The sequence below is a fragment of the Bufo bufo genome, chromosome 4 (assembly GCF_905171765.1).
Source record: "Bufo bufo chromosome 4, aBufBuf1.1, whole genome shotgun sequence".
In the NCBI taxonomy this organism is placed as follows: domain Eukaryota; kingdom Metazoa; phylum Chordata; class Amphibia; order Anura; family Bufonidae; genus Bufo; species Bufo bufo.
The window spans coordinates 381,507,937-381,529,496 of NC_053392.1; the positions used below are offsets into that span (position 1 = coordinate 381,507,937).

The window sequence follows — 21,560 nt, forward strand, 5'->3', positions numbered from 1 at the left end:
TGGTTTTATTTCAGCATCCATTTGCCCATGGTATTTATAAATAAATGACAGAATATTTCTGACCAGACGTTTCGGTCACGATGGACCTTCATCAGTGGTCATGTTATCTGTAGGGTGGGTAGTAGTATTCCTGGGGCGCTGGATGCGGTAGGTAGGTAGGTAGGTGCTTAGTCAGAGACAAGGCTGAGGTCAGGATCACAGTCAGTAGTCAAACAATAGCAATACAACAAACTAGGCTAGGGAAACTTGCCTAAATCACCAAGTGCCATTCAGCAGCTAAGGACCTTCAGCTTGGTGACTGGGTGCCAGTTGTTGCAGCAACCTAATGTGGACAGCACGAATAGAGCCACAGTAAGGAACTACAGAGCAATGGACAATACTACAACAAGGCCCTCTCGCTTACTATAGCTTAATAAATTGAAAAATAGCTGTGGAATATATTGGTGCTATGTCATTAAGGCCTCATGGACACGGCCGTGTTCCGCGGTAACCCGGCCGGGATTCCTTCTGACAGCAGGAGCGCACGGCGTCATTGGTTTCTATGACGCCGTGCGCTTCATGCCGCCCCTGTTGTACAGTGATACACAGGTATGATCTATACGAGTGTATCACTGTACAGCAGCGGCGGCATGAAGCGCACGGCGTCATAGCAACCAATGACGCCGTGCCCTCCTGCTGTCAGAAGGAATCCCGGCCGGGTTACCATGGACCGCGCTCTGCCGCGGAACACGGTGGTGTGCATGAGGTCTAAACCACAGAACTTTATAACACTATAGAAATAAAACTGAAGCAAATAAGGAAAAAACAGTCCCGTCCATGGGTTGAGTTTGGTATTGCAGCTTGTTCCCATTCTAGTCAAAGGAACAGATCTGCAATACCTCACACAGCCTGTGGACAGGAGCGGTGCTGTTCTTGGAAGAAAGCAAGCAGTTTTGTTTTCTAATTCTGGACAACCCTTTTAAGTTCACATCAGCGTTGTATTTTTTCATATTTCTGTTCTGTTGGAGGAATAGAAAAATGAAAAAAATAAAATAAAAAAATGATCCCTTTTAACCGTTTTTTATGGGTATTTTGAGCATCAGTTATGCTCAGTTTGTGTCAGTTCCAGCTGTTATCGGTCATTTTTGACAGGAGAAAAAGCCCTGTCCGTTGCACTTTTTCTGCCGTCAAAGATAACTGAAGCCTGACAGAACGGACACAAACGGAGCACAATTGATGCTCAAATAGCAAAGATGAGCTTTTCCCCATTTTTCTGTTCCTCTGATGGAAGAGAAATCTGGAAAACACAACGCTGATGTGAACTCACCCTAAAGCATTGCGCTACTTGATATAGAAAGGTTGTTAGGTGAAATGATTTGAGTATTCTCGTACGTTGCCAACAATTCTGAAGAATGTTAGTATGCATGACTTACTCTTCTGTCATTTGTAACACAGCATCAAATTAAAATTGCACTTCCCTACCAAGAGCTACCCAGTGAGAGTATTATAAGGGATTATTGTATTTAGCACATAAAAATGTTTTGTTGGCTATGAAGCATGATGTAAGTGATTGTTCGGAGCTTTATTAATTACAATAACTCTGTCTTCAGGGGCGTAACAAGCAGTCATGGTGCCCCATAGCAAAACCTGGAAGGGGTCTCTCTAATGCATGGGGCTAAGACACATACTGATGTCATAGTATAGGGATTATGTACATAGTGATGGAATAATGGGCATAGTGGAGTCACATTAATGTCACAGTATTGGCTTAATGCACACAGTGATGTCACAGTACAAGGATAAGCTATTCAGTGATGCTACAACACTGGAATTATACAAACAGTAATGTCACATGCAAGTATAACTCATGTATGTTATCACAATACAAGAATAATGTAGCAATGTCACAGCACAAGAAATGCAAAAAGTAATGGCACACAGAAGGGATAATGCAAACAGCAGAAGTACCGTAATCATCAGGTTCCACAGTAAAACTTAGAATGGGGTTAAATTTCAATGACACGTTATTTATATTAACGTTAACTGCACCTCATGTCTGGCTAATGGTGCCCCCATTAGTTACTGGGAACCATAGCAGCTGCTATGTCTGCTATCCTGGTACTTACTTCTATATCTGTGGTTTTAGATATTCAAGGTGACCCTCCAGTTCAAGAAAAAAATAAGTCAGAAATGGGAAACTAACAGAACACTTACATGATGCCATCCTTTTCATCGTTTTAACTGCAGATCCACTAACTCCTGGGCTCCTCTTCTGCCATCCAAGATGGCCACACAGGTTCCCATGCTGCCTAATGCATACTGTCTATTTGGTAGTCCTTTGGATTGTGCATTGATTACTGAACAGCAGTCCAGGTTGCTTTAATGCAATTTGCCAGTTTGTCACCATGAAGTTATTACCGTATTAGTGCTAAATCTAAGTAACAAAAGCTCTTTTTAGGGTCTCAGGATATAAAAAATTGACTTAAATGTATGTTGGGATACTGTGTATGTCAACTGCAGGGCAACAGGAACTGTCTAATTTGTGAGCTTGAGGTGACAGGCTCCCTTTACTATTAAAGGGATACTTAATTTGTTTCAAGTTATTACCATTGCACAGAACTTTTAGTTTGATTGACTTCCTATCACCTGGACCCCCCCAGCCAAGAGAATGGAGGCTCGGTATCCCGCAGTCCCCAGAATTAAGAGCGGCAGTTGACCATCCGCACTGCTCTTCCATTCATCTCTGTGGGACCTGCCAGAAATAGCCAAGAGCTATTGACTATCTCCGGCAGTCCCATAGAGATGAATGGAGTGCAACCTCCTGTTCCATTTATTTCTGGGCCCCCATTTTCATGATTGGTATGGTCCATGCATTAGTCCCCCCGCCAATCTAATAGTGATCACTTATACTTTGGATAGGGGATAACTTGCAAAAACTGAAATGCCTCTCTAAACACTGCAAAGTTTGCTGCAATCCCTTTGCTTGAGGAATGGAAATGCACAGCAATGTAGGAAAATGGGTGAACTAGTTGTATACCATTGTCATTGGTCTGTGTTTTTAATCATCCTCGAGTGGTACGATTCCTGAGTGCAGAGTGTAACATTAAAACTCAGAGTAAGGGTCCATTCACACGTCCGTTGTTTCTTTCCTGATCTGTTCCGTTTTTTGCGGAACAGATCTGGACCCATTCATTTTCAATGGGTCCTGAAAAAAAAAACAGAAATTGAGCTGTCTGTTTTTTTTCAGGACCCATTGAAAATGAATGGGTCCAGATCTGTTCCGCAAAAAAGGGAACAGATCAGGAAAGAAACAACGGACGTGTGAATGGACCCTAAAGAGAGGAGTGAGTCCAGCCTACAAAAAAAGTTGTTCAAAGCCTTGTTCAATGCAGATTAAAATCCAGTATAAGCATAAGGTCTACGCGTTTCAGGTCCAACAGTAGTGACTAGGGATAAGCGAATCATGCCAGGTTTCATCCGAAGTTGATTCGCATAATACTTGGAGTTCGGGAAATGTTTTTTTTACAAAAGAAATTCATTTATGAAGCTATTATGCGAAGTCTCGTGAGACTTTGCGAAGTAATCACTTCGGCTCATAGGAGCCAATACATTCTAATACTGTACAGAGCGCTTGCTCCGTACAGTATTCAAACGAAGTATTATGCGAATCGACTTAGGATGTTTCATTGCAAAGTTGTGCTCCAAACTGAGGGCGTTTTATACCAGCCTCTGCCAATCAGGTCACAATAGGGCGGAGAAAACACACCTACAGGTTGAAGCAGGTCAAGTAAAAGCAATGCAAAAGTGTATGCAAAATATAGAAAGAAAAATTCTATAAACATTAATAATGTGAAATTAAATCATGTCTTCAATTCTTCTGGTACAAATCCAAGAAGATTCTCTATTACTCAGAGTTAGTTATTTTATATGCATCTCTGCAAAGGCTCTCCCCCTTCAGATTACGTATCCCACTGAGAATAAGATCATTATTTGTACCAGGCTTAGTTGCGACTGTCTAAAGCTAATAATTGCCAGTGTACAGTGGTCTGAATCTTCTGACTTTATTTCTGGGAACCGTCATACAGGATCTCAGTTTAACTTAGAAAACAAAGTTTGTCTTGTTTTATAATAATTAGCTTTTGTGGATCCTTAGAATATGTCTCCTGTGATTTGACAATAACCTTGAATTACATTTGGCAATGATTCAGGTCATAATAAATTACTTTATACTGCAACTGCAGCCACCCTGAGGAAAGACAGAATATGGCCTTAACTCTCTAAGTATTTTCTTGTCCTTGAAAAACAAAAAGTGCAGTCACTTGTGTCTGATGTGTGATTATATTGTGGCTCATTGTAGTTTGGTCAGTAACAGGTCTGAAAAAGGAAACCAAAAAATCTCCTGCATAACGGAAACCGGACGGATCCGTTATGCAGGCCACAGACTTCTATTATGACGGAATGAATAATGGAATGCCTCTAAAGGCATTCCGTCATAGAATTGCGTTATGGTCTGTGGTAACGGAATCGATAATGTAATTCAGTAGATACCCCAACATAACCCGAAAATGAATTTAAAAATATGAAATTCGCTCCTCCCTTCTTATGACACTGCAAATTTTACTCCACTAACCACGCCACCCTTTACTGCAGATAGATTGTGACAATTTTTGCAACATTTTAAAAGACAGTTGATAAATCTGGATTAAATCAGCTCTTTAGTCCCACCACGTCCACTCGCCCACCCACTTTTCAAAACTATGAGTGTGAGTGAGTGGTATAAAAATGTAAAATCCCGCAATTTGTTTCACAGATGAGCCCAAAAACTTGAAAAGCAATATCTTACAACTTTTTGAAGACAATTTTGGAGGCATGATAAATTCACTGAATTAAGTTTGAGGTCATAGGAGTATGTGAAAGAGAAAAACCTATTGGTAACCCAAACTGCTTAGTCATTATAACTTCAAAGTTCTGCTTTGTCTATAGAGACCCTTGAAGTAATCTAATAAAGAATTGCAAATTAGTAATCCCTTATGGAATTACATTTGAAGAACATTCATATCAGGAACTTCGTATTCTCTGTAATTTTCCTGCTCTTCAGTGAAGGTGCTTTCTAGGAACCTGTTGTCGGACCCTTGACTGTTGTTTTTTTGTGTATGTACTTTCATTCATATAGGCACACTAATCATAGTATTATTATTATTTTGTCTTCTTTAGAATCTGCTCGTAACAGGCGCAGTTGACTGCAGTTTAAAAGGTTGGGATTTAAGATCTATTCGTCAACCGGTCTTTGAGCTCTGTGGTCATACCTATGCTGTCAGGCGGGTCAAAGTAAGTGTTGTATCTCATTCATTGTTTGAAATGTTAAGTTTACTGTCTTTATAAACTGTGGTATAAACAGTATGTACACTTTTGGTGCTTTAGGGTAAATGTGACACATGAACAACTGGACAATTGAATATGCAGTTTATTCTGTTATATTTGGTTACCGTATTTTTCCTTACAGGCATGAATTATATTAATGCTGTTTTACTTAAAAGAACACTAAGCACAGAAAATCCCCAAAAACAAAGAATGTCAGTTTCACAACAGCTGAAGGTTGCAATCCCTGTAGTAGAGTCAGTAAGCACAGATAGTATAATTCTCATATTCTTCTCCTACTATATCTGTCACAGGATACCATGCTTCAAATGTAGCTCTTCTATGTTGTATAGTTTTTTTTATTTGTGTGCCTCTGCACGGTATAGCATAGTTTACTACAGTGTTTCGAACAGTACAAAACCGGTACGTATGATGTAAAAGGACGTTCTGATTAGCGCATATGTCGGTCGTAGTTCAGAATCGCATATGAACAGAGCTTTAAAGTAACCATCCAGTTCCAGAAAAAACATTTCTTGTTAACTGGGAAACCAATAGAACATTTGTATGCTGAGCACCTTTTCAGCTGCAGATCCATCGATTGCCGGGCTCTTTTTCTTTCATTCAAGATGGCTGCACTGGTTTTCAGACTACCTGATAGATACCATGCATCAGCAGTCCAAGTAATTTATCTGCTTATCATGAAGTTGTTGCCTTAGGTCTTAGGCGCTTGTGATTATGTCATCATGGTGTCTGAGACCCAGCGCAGGAGATCGCGGTGAAGTCATTGCAATTGCCTGCACCAGGTTGTGCGACTCAGGCCACAGGCTGGAAGAGGCCTGGGACTTGGAGAATGGCAAGTGAATATTTAAATATATATATTTTTTTTAAATATATCGGGGCACTACAGGGAGGGCATTACAGGCTGGAGCACTACGGGGTGGAAATTACAGGCTGGAGCACTACAGGGTGGGCATTACAGGCTGGAGCACTACAGGGTGGGCATTACAGGCTGGAGCACTACAGGGTGGGCATTACAGGCTGGAGCACTACAGGGTGGGCATTACAGGCTGGAGCACTATGGGTGGTGCTATCACGGGCCCGAGCACTACGGGTGGAATTATAATGCAGGGGGCATTATACATTCGGACACTACAGGGGAGGTTATAACTGCAGGTCGACATTATAAATACTGGGCGCCCTACAGGAGTAATTAGTAGAGGACGCACTGCAGGGGGCATTATAAATACTGGGGCTACTACAAGGCTGCTTTAAAACTACTGGGGCTACTACAAGGGGCATTATAAATAATGGGGCAATTATAGGGGACATTATAACTTATTGGGCACTATAGGGGCCCTTATTAGTACAGGGGGATCTATAGGGGTGCCTTATAGAGGGGTCATATTTTACATTTAGTCTGAGACTACTGGTTGCCTACTCTTGACGTGCGCATTTTTTGTTTTGTGATATTTTTTTGTAAAAATTAACTTTTAATATTCCTATATTTAATAAATGGTGAAAACTTATAGCTAACCTACTTAAATTAATTTAAAACTCTCTGCAGTGGACCGTTGGTGTGCTTAGTTAGGTGTATTTTCTCTTGTAACAGCCGTTTGGCAGTTGCAACTGTTGCTTTAATTGGCTAGCTATTTATTTTAGCTGTCTACTTAAGTAGATACTTAGTGTCTGCTAATATTGTAGCAGTTGCTTGCTATATTGCCTGCAGGCTATACAGTGTTAATACTTTTTAGCACTGTATTGTGGTATTATAACTTTTGTTGGTAGTGATGCATTTGCTGCGCTGGCTGCCTGCTACCTGTCTGCTTTCATTTATTCATTCAATTTTTACTCTGATGGCGGCGCAGTCACTCGCTATGCTACCTTTTTATGGCGGCGCAGTCACTTGCTTTTCTACCTACTCGCTACTCGGTAGCTAGCACACTCTATCTCGGGCCGCTGTAGCCTAAAATCTTAAACGCTGCCCCCCGACGTGTTTCGCCATATACATGGCGTCCTCAGGGGATCGGGCAGTCTGTCCTCAGGGGATCAGTGGCGAAACACGTCGGGGGGCAGCGTTTAAGATTTTAGGCTACAGCGGCCCGAGATAGAGTGTGCTAGCTACCGAGTAGCGAGTAGGTAGAAAAGCAAGTGACTGCGCCGCCATAAAAAGGTAGCATAGCGAGTGACTGCGCCGCCATCAGAGTAAAAATTGAATGAATAAATGAAAGCAGACAGGTAGCAGGCAGCCAGCGCAGCAAATGCATCACTACCAACAAAAGTTATAATACCACAATACAGTGCTAAAAAGTATTAACACTGTATAGCCTGCAGGCAATATAGCAAGCAACTGCTACAATATTAGCAGACACTAAGTATCTACTTAGAGGACCTTTCACCTGTATAAACGATGTTAACTGAGTATGCTGCCATATAGAGCGGCGCCCGGGGATCTCACTGCACTTACTATTATCCCCGGGCGCCGCTCCGTTCTCCCGTTATAGGCTCCGGTACCTTTGCTTCTTAAGTTATAGTAGGCGGGTCTTCTATTGTCCTGTGGGCGTCTCCTTCTCCTAGGCTGCAGCGCCGGCCAATCGCAGCGCACAGCTCACAGCCTGGGAGCTGTGTGCTGCGATTGGCCGGCGCTGCAGCCTAGGAGAAGGAGACGCCCACAGGACAATAGAAGACCCGCCTACTCTAACTTAAGAAGCAAAGGTACCGGAGCCTATAACGGGAGAACGGAGCGGCGCCCGGGGATAATAGTAAGTGCAGTGAGATCCCCGGGCGCCGCTCTATATGGCAGCATACTCAGTTAACATCGTTTATACAGGTGAAAGGTCCTCTTTAAAGAGGACCTTTCACTTATAAAAACTATGTGAACTAAGTATGCTGCCATGGAGAGCGGCGCCCGGGGATCTCACTGCACTTACTATTATCCCCGGGCGCCTCTCCGTTCTCCCATTATGCCCTCTGGTACCTTTGCTCCTTAAGTTATAGTAGGCGGGTCTTCCCTTGTCCTGTGGGCGTCTCCTTCTCCTAGGCTGTAGCGCTGGCCAATCGCAGCGCACAGCTCACAGCCTGGGAGAAAAAACCTCCCAGGCTGTGAGCTATGTGCTGCGATTGGCCAGCGCTGCAGCCTAGGAGAAGGAGACGCTCACAGGACAAGGGAAGGCCCGCCTACTATAACTTAAGGAGCAAAGGTACCGGAGGGCATAACGGGAGAACGGAGCGGCGCCCGGGGATAATAGTAAGTGCAGTGAGATCCCCGGGTGCCGCTCTACATGGCAGCATACTTAGTTCACATAGTTTTTACAAGTGAAAGGTCCTCTTTAAGTAGACAGCAAAAATAAATAGCTAGCCAATTAAAGCAACAGTTGCAACTGCCAAACGGCTGTTACAAGAGAAAATACACCTAACTAAGCACACCAACGGTCCACTGCAGAGAGTTTTAAATTAATTTAAAGAGGACCTTTCACCAGAAGAAAGCCTCTAAACTGACCATACAGAAGTGTAGAGCGGCGCCCAGGGATCCCGCTGCACTTATCGTTATCCCCGGGCGCCGCTCCGTTCTCCGGTTCTAGCCTCCGGTATGTAAGTAGTTAGGCTCCACCCACTTGATCCTGCCTGGCTATGAGCTGAGCGCTGCGATTGGCCAGCGCTACAGCATAGGAGAAGAAGACGCCGGCAGGATCAAGTGGGTGGAGCCTAACTACTTACATACCGGAGGCTAGAACCGGAGAACGGAGCGGCGCCCGGGGATAACGGTAAGTGCAGCGGGATCCCTGGGCGCCGCTCTACACTTCTGTATAGTCAGTTTAGAGGCTTTCTTCTGGTGAAAGGTCCTCTTTAAGTAGGTTAGCTATAAGTTTTCACCATTTATTAAATATAGGAATATTAAAAGTTAATTTTTACAAAAAAATATCACAAAACAAAAAATGCGCACGTCAAGAGTAGGCAACCAGTAGTCTCAGACTAAATGTAAAATACGTCTAAGTGCCTCTATGTGTGCAAGGTATACACAAGTGTAATATTGATTATAGAGGGGTCATGTTACTGCTGGGGGCACTATAGGGGGACTTTATTTCTACTGGGGGAACTATGGTAGCATTATTACTACTATAAGTACAGTGGGGGCATTATTATTGGGCACAATATAGAGGGCTTTGCTACTAATGGGGCACTTTTGGGGAGCATTATCGCTATTTGTGGTACTTTAGGGGCACTGTTATTAATGAGAGCAGTCTGGGAGAGAATTACTACTATTGGTGGGACTTTGGGGGGGGGGGGGGCAGCACTATTATTTTTTCTATATAGTGTTTGGGGGTGTTGGAGAGCACAGCAGGCACAGTATTGGGTTTAGCAGCAGGATAATACTGTTTGGGTACCAGGGAGGGGGAATGATGGAAAAATTAGGGACCTAAGATGTGTTGGTGCCAAACTCTGCAGAGACGAAAGGCGGCTGAAATAAGTCATCAAGACAGTCTGGTCCAAATGGAGGAGTTGAATAAAGAGAACATGTACATCAGAGGAGACTTCAGAGGATGTAAGAGGTATGTAGTGCTGTATTCTCCTGTATATTCATCCAAATATGTATTTTACGGGGCTTTTACATGTCTAGATGAGCAGCAGATTGTCGGGAAGGAAGTGTTCCTTCCCGACAGTCGGCTGCTTGCTCAGTTTAGTAATCTCCTCTACAGTATGAGGACGAGGGATTGCTATAGTGATTGCTTGCCCTCATACAGCTGCATTATTTCTGAAACGATAATTTAGGTGCTTTCACAAACAACAGTTTCATCCGAAACAAAAACAACTTGTTCATAAGGTGATCTGCTGATACCTTTACACAGGCAGATTGTCGGGAACGAGCGTTCTAGGGTTGGGGGGGAAGGGTTGGATTGAGAGTTTAGGAGGGGGGGTGGCTAATTTCAATTTTGCCTCATGCAGCAGAAAGGCTCGGTGCATCCCTGGGTCCAATGAATTAATGTATTATTTATTTATTTTATGCACTTATATAGCGCTACTATATTCTGCAGCGCTTTACAGACATTAGCATCCAACTGTCCCCAATGGGGCTCTCAATCTAAGGTCCCCATCAGTATGTCTTTGGAATGTGGGAGGAAACCAGAGTATCCAGAGGAAACCCACACAAACACAGAGAGAACATACAAACTCCATGGAGATGGTGATCTTGGTCAGATTCGTACCTAGGACCCCAGCACTGCAAGGAACCAGTGCTAAACACTGAGCCATCGTGCTGCTATATATATATATATATATATATATATATATATATATAGCAATGAAAGTCCGCAGCACTCCTTGGAAGATAAAATGTGCTCTTTATTCACACATATCAAGTGATAAAGTTTCGGCTCTCTCACAGAACCTTGCTCACCTGACTTGAGAAAGGTTCTGTGAGAGAGCCGAAACGTTGTCACATGATATGTGTGAATAAAGAGCACATTTTATCTTCCAAGGAGTGCTGCGGACTTTCATTGCTGTCTTCCGTCCTGAATCGAGGGATTACCGCGGGCACCCTACATCTTATACAGTCTTAAAGGGAGTGCTGCCAGACTTTTTCCATGGATATATATTTATAGTATAGTAGAGAAATTGATGAGACTCGCGTCATCAATGTTCCCAAAGGTAAATAGATTTGGGAGCATATTCTCAAAATGAGTGAGAAAAACAGAAATGGAACATTTACGGTATGGTCTTACTTCTGTAAATGTTCACATTTCAAGATGTTTCAGTGGATTATGTGGATTCAATTTGAATATAATATGCAAGGTAGCCAATTTTCCACCATTATCATGTGATAGAAATGGCTTTTGGCTCAGGCAAAAGTTCTCATTTGTTGTTCATCTAATAACTGGCCATTTACTTACGTGACTCAGAAGTCCTTTCAGTCTTTTGTGCATCAAGCAAGGAAATTCCTTTCATTAGATAATAAGGTAAATGGTGGAGTAAGATATACCTAATTAATGTTTCTTTTCCCAAGATCAAAGCAGTCTGCAGACATCTTGACCTACTAACTCCTCAGCATATGAAATAAGGGATATATGATACAATTTTTTTTAATTTGCAGTTACTGAAATTACTTTTTAGAAGAGAAGTGTTACATAAAACCATTACCTAATTATTTGTATGTATTAGCTGAGTTGCAGATTCTGACAGTCTAATATAGGATTATTAAGGGGGTTGTCAGGACTGTAGATATTGATCACCTATCCTTCAGACAGACGATAAGCTGTTCTTAGGAGCCGCCAACTGGAGTAGAAAGCCGATAGCAGTGTCCACTGTGTGGTGTCTTTGTTGAGTTAATGTAGCTCATCTCAGACCAGCAGGGACCACCAGAGAGGCATCACTGGAACGGCAGGGATTTAACAGGTGAGTATTAGTTGCTTTTTATTTTTTGCATGGTTTGCTACTAGACTTATATTTGAAACTCCCAAAACACACCTTTAAGAGTGTCAGTGATAGAAGAACAGTGTTTTATGGTCGATTGGTCTCTCTTGACAGGAGAGAGAGCTTTTGCAGCTGTCAGCCTGAATTCAGAAGTTCAGCCCTTTACATCACTTGTGTAGGAGACCAAAATTTATTAGGCTGGAGAAAAATCACAGCTTATTAGGCAGATGCACTGTAAAGGGATTTTCCTATGACTCTCAGAGATTTTCAGAATAAAGGACCCATAGCCAAGGGCAGAGTGGCCGTAGACCCTACAGGGAGACTTCCTGGTGGGCCGATACCCAGGGGGCCACCTGAGCACTCCTTATGGCCGCCAGCTAGATAAGTAATGATATGACACTCCCAGAGTTCATTAACTCTGGGAGCATCAAGTACTTATGTATCTGGATAATGGCTGTAGGTGCCCTCATGATCTCTGAATTCAACTGTATTGCCATCCTGAGGACAGAAAGTGTCACCACAGAGGGGCAGCTTCTTGAGAGCTATTTTGTGCTGCTGGGGCATTATTTTATGATGCACTGTGGTATTTGACCTGCTTGGGTGATATTTTGTGCCGCAATATGGTATTGCTAGCCATGCCTACTTGTGTTGGCCCTGTCTTCGGTCAGTGGGGACCCGCCTACAATATGGGGCCACTCTTAGTTTTTTTTTTTTAGGGCCACTTCCAGTCTGCCCCTCCTCACAGCAGTAGCTAAAGGGCTTGTCCAGGATAATAAAAAATCTCGGACAAGCCCTCCAATAGCCTCCAATAAAAAAATCATGTTATACTAAAGCCTTTCTCCACCAGCAATCTCTGTGGCGCTGGTCCAGACCTCCTCTTGCATGTTTACAAACTGCAATTGTGACATGTCATTATATGGCAGATGGCTGCTACAGCCAATTGCCATCCTCAGCAGTCTAAGGCCTCAAACACACGACCGTATGTATTTTGCGGTCCGCAAAAATCGGATCCGCAAAAAATACAGATGACGTCCTTGTGCATTCCGTGTTTTGCGGAACAGAACTGCTGTCCCCTGATAGAACAGTACTATCCTTGTCCGTAATGCGGACAATAATAGGACATGTTCTATTTTTTTTTGCGGAACGGAAATACGTAAACGAAATGCACACGGAGTAACTTCCGTTTTTTTTGCGGACCCATTGAAATGAATGGTTCGGTGTAAGGTCCGCCAAAAAAACGGAACTGACACGGAAAGAATATACGTTTGTGTGCATGAGCCCTAACACTGAAGACGGTGAATGGACGCAGCAGTGATGTACTATAAACCTGCACAGTTTTATTTAGCCATTGGAGGGCTTGTATGTCGAACAACCCCTTCAAGCACTGCTGCTCCTACACAATATTTTCTTGCACAACCAGAAGTTGGCTACTACCAGTCATAATGTTGTGACTAGGGACAAGCGAATTGACTTCGGATGAAACATCTGAAGTCGATACGCATAATACTTAGTTTGAATTCTGTATGGAGCGAGCGCTCCGTACAGTATTAGAATGTATTGGCTCGGATGAGCCGAAGTTATTACTTTGCATAATAACTTGCATAAATTAATTTCTACTGTAAAAAAAAAAATTACTGAACTCAGGTTCAGTTCCAAGTGGTACCTTGGAACCAAACCCGAGTTTGGGAAATGTTTTTTTACAGTAGAAATTAATTTATGAAGTTATTATGTAAAGTCTCACGAGACTTCGCGAAGTAATAACTTCGGCTCATCTGAGCCAATACATCCTAATACTGTGCGAATCGACTTCGGATGTTTCATCCGAAGTCGATTTGCTCATTCCTAGTTGTGGCATATGATAGTGATATGTCATAACAATATATAATGGTAATTCTCCCTTAAATAGCGACATATTCAGGATTTCAATAAGCTGCTTTTGTAGGATCCATGGGTATACAGCATTCAGAGATGCAGATTAATCAATAGCTACAGACGGATATACAGTACATTCCCTCTTGTGGGACAATGTATAGAACCACAAACTGCAGGGACATGGTGCCCTCTAAAGAGGGGCATCAAAAGGATTCTAAGAAAGCTAAAAGGGTTTTCCAAGATTTTAATACTGATGACCTATTCCCCGCTGGTCAGCTGTTTGAGAAGCCAGCTCCTGTGGGGGCGGTGGCCTTCCCTCAGCTTACCAAGCACAGCGACTGTACTTAGTATCACGTTCAGCCCCATTCACTTGAATGAGGCTGAGCTATGACTAGGACATGTGACCAATGAACATCATCACTGGCCTAGGTAAAGCTGAGAGAAGGCCTTCTCATACAGCTGATTGGCATGGGTCCCAGGTGTCCCAGAGGATAGGTCATCAGTATTTAAAATCTTGGAAAACCCCTTTAAGGTAAGGTGCACCTCCCTCTCTCCAGTTGTCTTAGGCTGGTCTTCCACATAGTGGTAATGTGTCAAACATTGTGGTTTTGCTGAGCAGTACATTACAGCCCTGCAGTCTTTTTGTGTAACCATAGCTTTATTTGTATTGCGGAAGACAAATTGGAATTGATTAGAAAATAAAAAATAAAAGTATAGTCATGAAAACAATAAAAGAAAAATAATGCTACCTTTAAATTATATAAAGACAATCACAGTTTATTCTTCACCCAAAGTGGGTGAATAAAATGTTATTACTACAATATATTAACGTATAAAGCATATTTGTCACTGTACATCACATGGTCGCATTCACACATGGCGGGTATACCTCCATCGTACTAATTTTACATGATGCTCAAGGCATTGCAGCTGTCAATACATAATTTATGGGTTGCTGGCAAAACAATAACAGATTTATGACTTTATGTTAACATTTTACTTTAGGCATTTCAGAATGCAACTTTGAAGGAAGATTGACTCATTTTGTAAATTTCCATTTCAATTTTAGTTTGTTTTAAGATGTTAATATTAAATGGGTTTTGCGAGCAGTTGATGACCTATCCTTGAATGGCAGCTGAGCTGCAGTAACCTGGTATGGCCACTTCCCAGCGGACAAAGCTCTCTGCTTCTAGCTCTGTCCACTATGTTTTTTCCAGCGCTGGGTGGCTGCTGAGAACAGCTGATCTTTGGGATTGTTGGACTCCGGCCATTCTAATGTCGATAAGATATCCTCAGGATAGGTCATCAATATCTAGAACTCAAAAAACTCCTTTAAGGATTGAGGGTTTAAAAATACTTGTTTGACTTGATGCTTATTGAGAAGATGACCTATTCAGATTTTTTGCCTATTGTGGTATAACGGCAGTTGTTGAGTTTCTACCTGCTAAAATTATTCTTTTTTTCTTCTTTTAGTTTTCTCCATTTCATGCAAATATTTTGGGATCATGCTCCTATGATTTCACTGTGAGGTAGGATTTTTAATCATTATTTAGACATCTTTTTCTCTTAAAATTGCAAGTAAGGGCTCTTTCACACTTGCGTTGTTCTTTTCCGGCATAGAGTTCCGTCGTCGGGGCTCTATGCCGGAAAAATCCTGATCAGGATTATCCAAATGCATTCTGAATGGAGAGAAATCCGTTCAGGATGCATCAGGATGTCTTCAGTTCTGGAACGGAACGTTTTTTGGCCGGAGAAAATGCCGCAGCATGCTGCGCTTTTTGCTCCGGCCAAAAATCCTGAACACTTGCCACAAGGCCGGATCCGGAATTAATGCCCATTGAAAGGCATTAATCCGGATCCGGCTTTAAGCTAAACGTCGTTTCTGCGCATTACCGGATCCGATGTTCAGCTTTTTCTGAATGGTTACCATGGCTGCCAGGACGCTAAAGTCCTGTCTGCCATGGTAAAGTGTAGTGGGGAGCAGCACACCCACCGTCCGCGCGGCTACCGGGGGCCCCAGAGCGACGCCAGGGTGCCCCACGAGCATGGGCCACGCGATCGCATGGATCACGCGATCCATGCGCATGGGGCACCCCGACGCCACCCGGGAGCCGCACGGGCGGCAAGCACACTGCTCCCCCGCTCCCCACCATTACCATAGCAACCAGGACTTTAATAGTGTCCTGGCTGCCATAGTAACACTGAACGCATTTTGAAGACTGATCAGTCTTCAAATGCTTTCACTTCACTTGCGGTGTTACGGATCCGGCGGGCACCTCCGGCAACGGAAGTGCACGCCGGATCCCAACAACGCAAGTGTGAAAGAGCCTAAGGATTCCCTGAAGTATTCTGTGTATTAAGAAAATGAAAATACTTAAATATTACTGTATTATAAATATATTCCCAAATACCTGTCATTAGCTATAATGGTTAGTTTTGTCTAGGGAGCAATCATTAGGACAAATAAAATGGCTGCCATCCTATTAGTACATACAAAATCTGTCGTATCACAAAGCAGGCCACTGCATGCCTCATTCACTCGACTGTATGTATTTTGCGGACCGCAAACTGTGATACTAGTCAAGTGCATGGTGCAGAGCAGAGTTCTGGGTATGTAATACAAAATCACATCGAACACGATCAGTCATACAAACATCCAGCACCATAACCGCCCCCACAGGACCTGAGTAAAGGAAACAAATCTATTTAAGGTACTACTGTATGCGCACTAATCCAAGGATCCCAGATTTTGAGGAATTGTTCAGGGACACCCCTATTCTCATAGACAAGCTTGTACAGTACTAGATCATAGTTGACTAGTTGTATCCAATGTTGATTGGTGGGAATTTTGGGAGTCTTCCAATTTAAAAGAATGGTTTTCCTTGCATAGTACAGAAGTAATCTGTATAGTCGCCTACCGTATTTGGTGGGAATTACATCATAAGGGTACATTCACATGTCTGCAGTGTTTTGCAGATCCGCAAAACACCGGGCCGGAACCTCAATAGAAATGCCTATTCTTGTCCGCAGCTGCGGACAAGAATAGGATGTGTTCTATTTTTTTGCGGAGCCGCGGACCGGAAATGCAGATGCAGACAGCACACTATGTGCTGTCCGCATCTTTTCCATCCCCATTGAAAATGAATGGGTCCGCATCCGTTCCGCATAATTGCGGAACGGATCCAGACCCAAAGTGCGGACGTGTGAATGGACCCTTAACCAGCCTCAGAAGATATCTGTAAAGCCAATTGTGGCATTTATATAAGAATAGAATTCTGTCCAAAAACTCAGAATAATTGGGCACTGCCATACCATACCATGTGGAAGAAACCGCCCCTATCGTGTACATTGGGGACTAGGTAATTTACGCTTTTGAAACAAACTATTAGGCGTATAATATGCCCTATGTAGCCATTACAGTTGTTCAAGTTGGTCTCTGGCGCTTATAACTGTGGATCTCCACATGTAACTAAGTTCCTTTACATGTGAGGCCTCTAAATCCACTATGTCTTGTTGCCATCTGGTAAAGGATTTGCCAAGTGGAGAGTCTTGCTCAGCCATTAGAGTTGCATACAAAGTGGATACCGGTTTAGCTAGTTAAACTCTCCTCACCATTGCCTCTATAGACCCACACTCCAGTCTCAATGGCCCCCTACTAAATTGAGCCATACAGGCGTGCCTAAGCTGGAAGTTTCTATACAAGTTATGTTGTGGCTAGTTAAATTCCTGTTTCAGACTATTAAAAGACTGGAATAGACCCCTATCATAAAGTTGTGTAAGATATCTCAGGCCTTTCTGAGGCCAAAATTCTAAGTCTGCCAGAGAAAACTATCCAGGCAAATCTTTGTTTCTCCATAATAGTACATATGGCGACCATCTCTCAATACTGTCCTCAACTGTGTTTACCCTCACCCAGTTTTTCCAGATTGCCACCGTTGCAGCCATAGTAGGGGTATGATGGCACACTGCATAGGCTCCCCTCTTATATACTAAGTTTGTGAGGGCTTCATATGAACCCACTAGAGCAGCTTCCAGCACCACTGCTGGATTACTTGCATCTGCCCTGATCCACCACACTGCATAAGGCTACTTTCACACTGGCGTTTTGGTTTCCGTTTGTGAGATCCATTCAGGGATCTCACAAGCGGTCCAAAACGGATCAGTTTTGCCCTTTGATGCATTCTGAGCTGATCCATTCAGAATGCATTGTTTGGCTCCGTTCCGCCTCAATTCCGCTTTGGAGGCGGACACCAAAAAACTGCAAGCAGCGTTTTGGTGTCCGTATGACGAAAATGAGCCAAAGTTTTCACTGACACAATATGGCACTTCCCCCATTGACTTTCATTGGTGTTCAAGACGGATTTTGGCTATGTTAAACATAATACAAACTAATCCGTTCTGAACGGATGTATGCGTTGTATTATCTGAACGGATGCGTTTGTGCTGATCCATGACGGATCCACACCAAACGTGAGTGTGAAAGTAGTCTTACTCAACTGTACTGCCGCATAATAGACGGAGAGATTTGGCAGCACCAGGCCTCCCGTATATATGACGCCTGGAGAGTATATTTGCTATCCTGGGACAAAGTTTACACCACAAAAAAGGGGTGAACAGTCTATCCATGAGTATAAAGTGCCTTTTTCCGTAACGGCAGCGGTTCCGCTCTATAGAGATATAGCAACTTAGGAAGGAGGACCATCTTTATGACATTAATCCGACCTATCAAGGTCAGTGGTAGGTTCTCCCAAGCCTCGAGTTTCCTGGTTATATATTCCATTGTGGGAACCACATTTAGCTGGTAGAACTTTGCAGCCTCTCTATGAATTACAATGCCTAGATGTTTAAACTGCTTTACTACTTGAAGTTTGGACTGTATAGAAATATGGACGGGATCAAAATAATTTATCAGGCACAGACTCAATTCGCTGCCCGGAGAAACCGCCGAATTCTTCTACAGTGTCCAAGATATGTTTGTAGTGGAACAGGCACTCTATCACCCGGAACTGTTAGTGGAAAGTTATTATTTATTAGTTGTCAATTTGTGATAAAAAGTTTAAAATCAGAGACATATATGAAATAAGAGCATGTACAGGTCCTTCTCAAAAAATTAGCATATTGTGATAAAGTTCATTATTTTCTGTAATGTACTGATAAACATTAGACTTTCATATATTTTAGATTCATTACACACAACTGAAGTAGTTCAAGCCTTTTCTTGTTTTAATATTGATGATTTTGGCATACAGCTCATGAAAACCCAAAATTCCTATCTCAAAAAATTAGCATATTTCATCCGACCAATAAAAGAAAAGTGTTTTTAATACAAAAAAAGTCAACCTTCAAATAATAAAGTTCAGTTATGCACTCAATACTTGGTCGGGAATCCTTTTGCAGAAATGACTGCTTCAATGCGGCGTGGCATGGAGGCAATCAGCCTGTGGCACTGCTGAGGTGTTATGGAGGCCCAGGATGCTTCGATAGCGGCCTTAAGCTCATCCAGAGTGTTGGGTCTTGCGTCTCTCAACTTTCTCTTCCCAATATCCCACAGATTCTCTATGGGGTTCAGGTCAGCAGAGTTGGCAGGCCAATTGAGCACAGTAATACCATGGTTAGTAAACCATTTACCAGTGGTTTTGGCACTGTGAGCAGGTGCCAGGTCGTGCTGAAAAATGAAATCTTCATCTCCATAAAGCTTTTCAGCAGATGGAAGCATGAAGTGCTCCAAAATCTCCTGATAGCTAGCTGCATTGACCCTGCCCTTGATAAAACACAGTGGACCATCACTGACTGTGGGTACTTGACACTGGACTTCAGGCATTTTGGCATTTCCCTCTCCCCAGTCTTCCTCCAGACTCTGGCACCTTGATTTCCGAATGACATGCAAAATTTGCTTTCATCCGAAAAAAGTACTTTGGACCACTGAGCAACAGTCCAGTGCTGCTTCTCTGTAGCCCAGGTCAGGCGCTTCTGCCGCTGTTTCTGGTTCAAAAGTGGCTTGACCTGGGGAATGCGGCACCTGTAGCCCATTTCCTGCACACGCCTGTACACGGTGGCTCTGGATGTTTCTACTCCAGACTCAGTCCACTGCTTCCGCAGGTCCCCCAAGGTCTGGAATCGGTCCTTCTCCACAATCTTCCTCAGGGTCCGGTCACCTCTTCTTGTTGTGCAGCGTTTTCTGCCACACTTTTTCCTTCCCACAGACTTCCCACTGAGGTGCCTTGATACAGCACTCTGGGAACAGCCTATTTGTTCAGAAATTTATTTCTGTGTCTTACCCTCTTGCTTGAGGGTGTCAATGATGGCCTTCTGGACAGCAGTCAGGTCGGCAGTCTTACCCATGATTGCGGTTTTGAGTAATGAACCAGGCTGGGAGTTTTTAAAAGCCTCAGGAATCTTTTGCAGGTGTTTAGAGTTAATTAGTTGATTCAGATGATTAGGTTAATAGCTCGTTTAGAGAACCTTTTCATGATATGCTAATTTTTTGAGATAGGAATTTTGGGTTTTCATGAGCTGTATGCCAAAATCATCAATATTAAAACAAGAAAAGGCTTGAACTACTTCAGTTGTGTGTAATGAATCTAAAATATATGAAAGTCTAATGTTTATCAGTACATTACAGAAAATAATGAACTTTATCACAATATGCTAATTTTTTGAGAAGGACCTGTATATATATATATATATATATAAAACTGTGTATAAAAAACCTCTAATACCTATATCATATAGGGCCTGTCTAATTGGTGTCTGGTATATCCCAACAGACACCTGCGAAGGGCTGCGTATATGAGAGCAATCAGTTGGTCTGTTTGGATCTAGCAAACGTGTGCACACAGATACTAAAACAAATGAAGGACGAAAAAATTGAATGATTATTAAATTTAAAAAAGCTAAAAGAAATGATAAATATTTCATAGGGGTGCACCGAAATGAAAATTCTGGTCCGAAACCGAAACCGAAAATTCAGGATGCCCTTGACCGAAAACCTAAACCGAAACTGCCTTTTTGCCCAAATACTTTTAAAATACTTTTTTTTAAATGATTTTATTAATAATTCTTTTTCATGAATGAAATTCATCTGTGGGTGGCGCTGTTATGGAGAGGGGGATCTGTGGGTGGCGCTGTTATGGAGAGGGGGATCTGTGGGTGGCGCTGTTATGGAGAGGGGGATCTGTGGGTGGCGCTGTTATGGAGAGGGGGATCTGTGGGTGGCGCTATGGAGAGGGGGATCTGTGGGTGGCGCTGTTATGGAGAGGGTAATCTGTGGGTGGCGCTGTTATGGAGAGGGGGATCTGTGGGTGGCGCTGTTATGGAGAGGGGGATCTGTGGGTGGCGCTGTTATGGAGAGGGGGATCTGTGGGTGGCGCTGTTATGGAGAGGGGGATCTGTGGGTGGCGCTGTTATGGAGAGGGGGATCTGTGGGTGGCGCTATGGAGAGGGGGATCTGTGGGTGGCGCTGTTATGGAGAGGGGGATCTGTGGGTGGCGCTGTTATGGAGAGGGGGATCTGTGGGTGGCGCTGTTATGGAGAGGGGGATCTGTGGGTGGCGCTGTTACGGAGAGGGTAATCTGTGGGTGGCGCTGTTATGGAGAGGGGGATCTGTGGGTGGCGCTGTTATGGATAGGGGGATCTGTGGGTGGCGCTGTTATGGAAAGGGGATATGTGCACTGTTATGGGCATAACAGTGCACAGATCCCTTTCCCCATAACAGTGCACAGATCCCCCCTCCCATAGCAGTGCCATAGACCGATCCCCCTACCCATAACAGCCCCGGCCCTGCTGCTCACAGCATCACTCACTGCATCTTTATTTTACCTTACAATCGTGACGCTCCGGTAACAACTCTGCAGGCAGAGCGGAGGGCGGCGTAACGTCACTTACTCACGTGACGCACCTTCTCCGCCCACTTTATGAATGAAGGAGGCGGAGCAGGCGCGTCACGT

The 21,560-nt window shown here is 43.3% G+C and overlaps 1 protein-coding gene across 1 annotated transcript in view; it reads left to right on the top strand.

The window, feature by feature from the left end:
- The window catches only part of PEX7 (peroxisomal biogenesis factor 7), a 294,431-nt gene that overhangs the window by 151,686 nt on the left and 121,185 nt on the right, over nt 1–21,560 (top strand). The window contains exons 7-8 of the mRNA XM_040429202.1: nt 5,194–5,307; nt 15,088–15,143. Of these exons, the coding sequence (XP_040285136.1) occupies nt 5,194–5,307; nt 15,088–15,143 (170 nt within the window). The remainder of the gene's footprint in view (nt 1–5,193; nt 5,308–15,087; nt 15,144–21,560) is intronic.